The sequence below is a fragment of the Suillus subaureus genome (assembly GCF_016647635.1).
Source record: "Suillus subaureus strain MN1 chromosome Unknown BJ212scaffold_550, whole genome shotgun sequence".
Classification (NCBI taxonomy): domain Eukaryota; kingdom Fungi; phylum Basidiomycota; class Agaricomycetes; order Boletales; family Suillaceae; genus Suillus; species Suillus subaureus.
In genome coordinates this window covers 3582-4891 of record NW_024539106.1, presented here as the reverse complement: position 1 = coordinate 4891, position 1310 = coordinate 3582, and the positions used below count along the sequence as shown (strand labels likewise).

At 48.5% G+C, this 1310-nt stretch overlaps 1 protein-coding gene across 1 annotated transcript; it reads left to right on the top strand.

Moving 5' to 3' along the window:
• Positions 1-1079: 1079 nt before the first annotated feature.
• BJ212DRAFT_1293645 (uncharacterized protein) lies at positions 1080-1310 on the top strand (the record flags this gene model as incomplete). The annotated part of the gene is made up of 1 exon (XM_041332171.1): positions 1080-1310. One exon carries the CDS (start codon positions 1080-1082, stop codon positions 1308-1310), a length of 231 nt encoding a protein of 76 aa, XP_041184869.1.

The window sequence follows — 1310 nt, the reverse complement described above, 5'->3', positions numbered from 1 at the left end:
CAACATGGTCGGCCGCAGCTCTTTCATGATCTTCTTCAGGCCTTGCTGAATGCTGTGAGTACTCTTCCCCTGTATCGCTGCGCGACTGCGTAACGGCATGATGCGCGATAGGTTCTCCATACGTTTCTTCTGCCCCTTGTCGACGTCCGCCATAATTGTTTGTTGTATATGGTTGTACGGTTTACTCCCCGGTGCCGTGAGATTGGCGAGCAGGCTGGTTGTCTCGTCAAATACGATCTTGATGAGAGTAGGGTAAAAGTGGACCATGGAGCCGGGCGTGCCGCAAACTTTGGGACAGTCGGGATTTGGGCATCCGGGTGGGTTCACGCCGTTTGCATCTTGACACTTTCCATGGAAGTAACCCGGGAATATGGCTTTCTCTAGACTGTTGTAGGCAGTAAGGTTGTAGGCTGTCAAGACGGGGGCGAAGTACACGATGGGGTTCTCTCTGCGGCCTGCAGCAGGGATGAGTTGCTCGCTGATCTGGGTCGCCTGTGCGTGTCATCATGATAAGTTTGACTTGACGACAATGATAAATTGAGATGTACTTTCCAAGTTCTGAAAGGTCGTAAGCAAGACGTTTTGGTAGCGGCTGAGGTACTCGTTGGTGATGTCGACGATGCAGTCGCCTTCGCAGGCAGTTACGGCGACCGGCGCCAGGAGAAGGGAGAGCATGAGGAGAATAAGTTTCATGTTTAAAATAAAAGAGTGTGGTGGTTCGCCCAGCGAGATGTGTGGTTCGCAATTGACGAATCAATAATGATTTGTGAAACTTCGTAACCTTGCATTTCAACTCGCGACGTGATTTCGTCACGTGAGGAAAATCAATTTCCACTAAGATAGGCCTATCTTAGTACTTCCACTTGACCAATCAATCCTGCCACACGTATGGAGGCCAAAAATATCGAGGCAGTTTAAGTCAACGTGCCCACAGAAGAAGCAGCCACAATGTCTCCTCTTTCTTGCCTGCATCTACTTGCTGTATCATGATTGCTGAGCTTCAGTGGAACATCTTTGACCTGGTTTCCCCTCCTAACATGCCTGTTAGTACTGCTGGGGAGACATGGGTGTTTTTTAACATGAGAAAGACACTCCTGGCACTTGCGTTGACATGCAAGTCATTCACTGAACCTGCATTGGACCTTTTGTGGCGACATCTAGACAGGCTTGAACCTCTTATCAGATGTCTCCCACAAAGCCTATGGAAATGGAACTGGAAAAAGCTAGTTAGTCAAGCTCTGGCCCACACTCAAGAGTACACTAATTCACACTATTTGATAGGAATTTCAAAGAACCATGATGTTCCATGA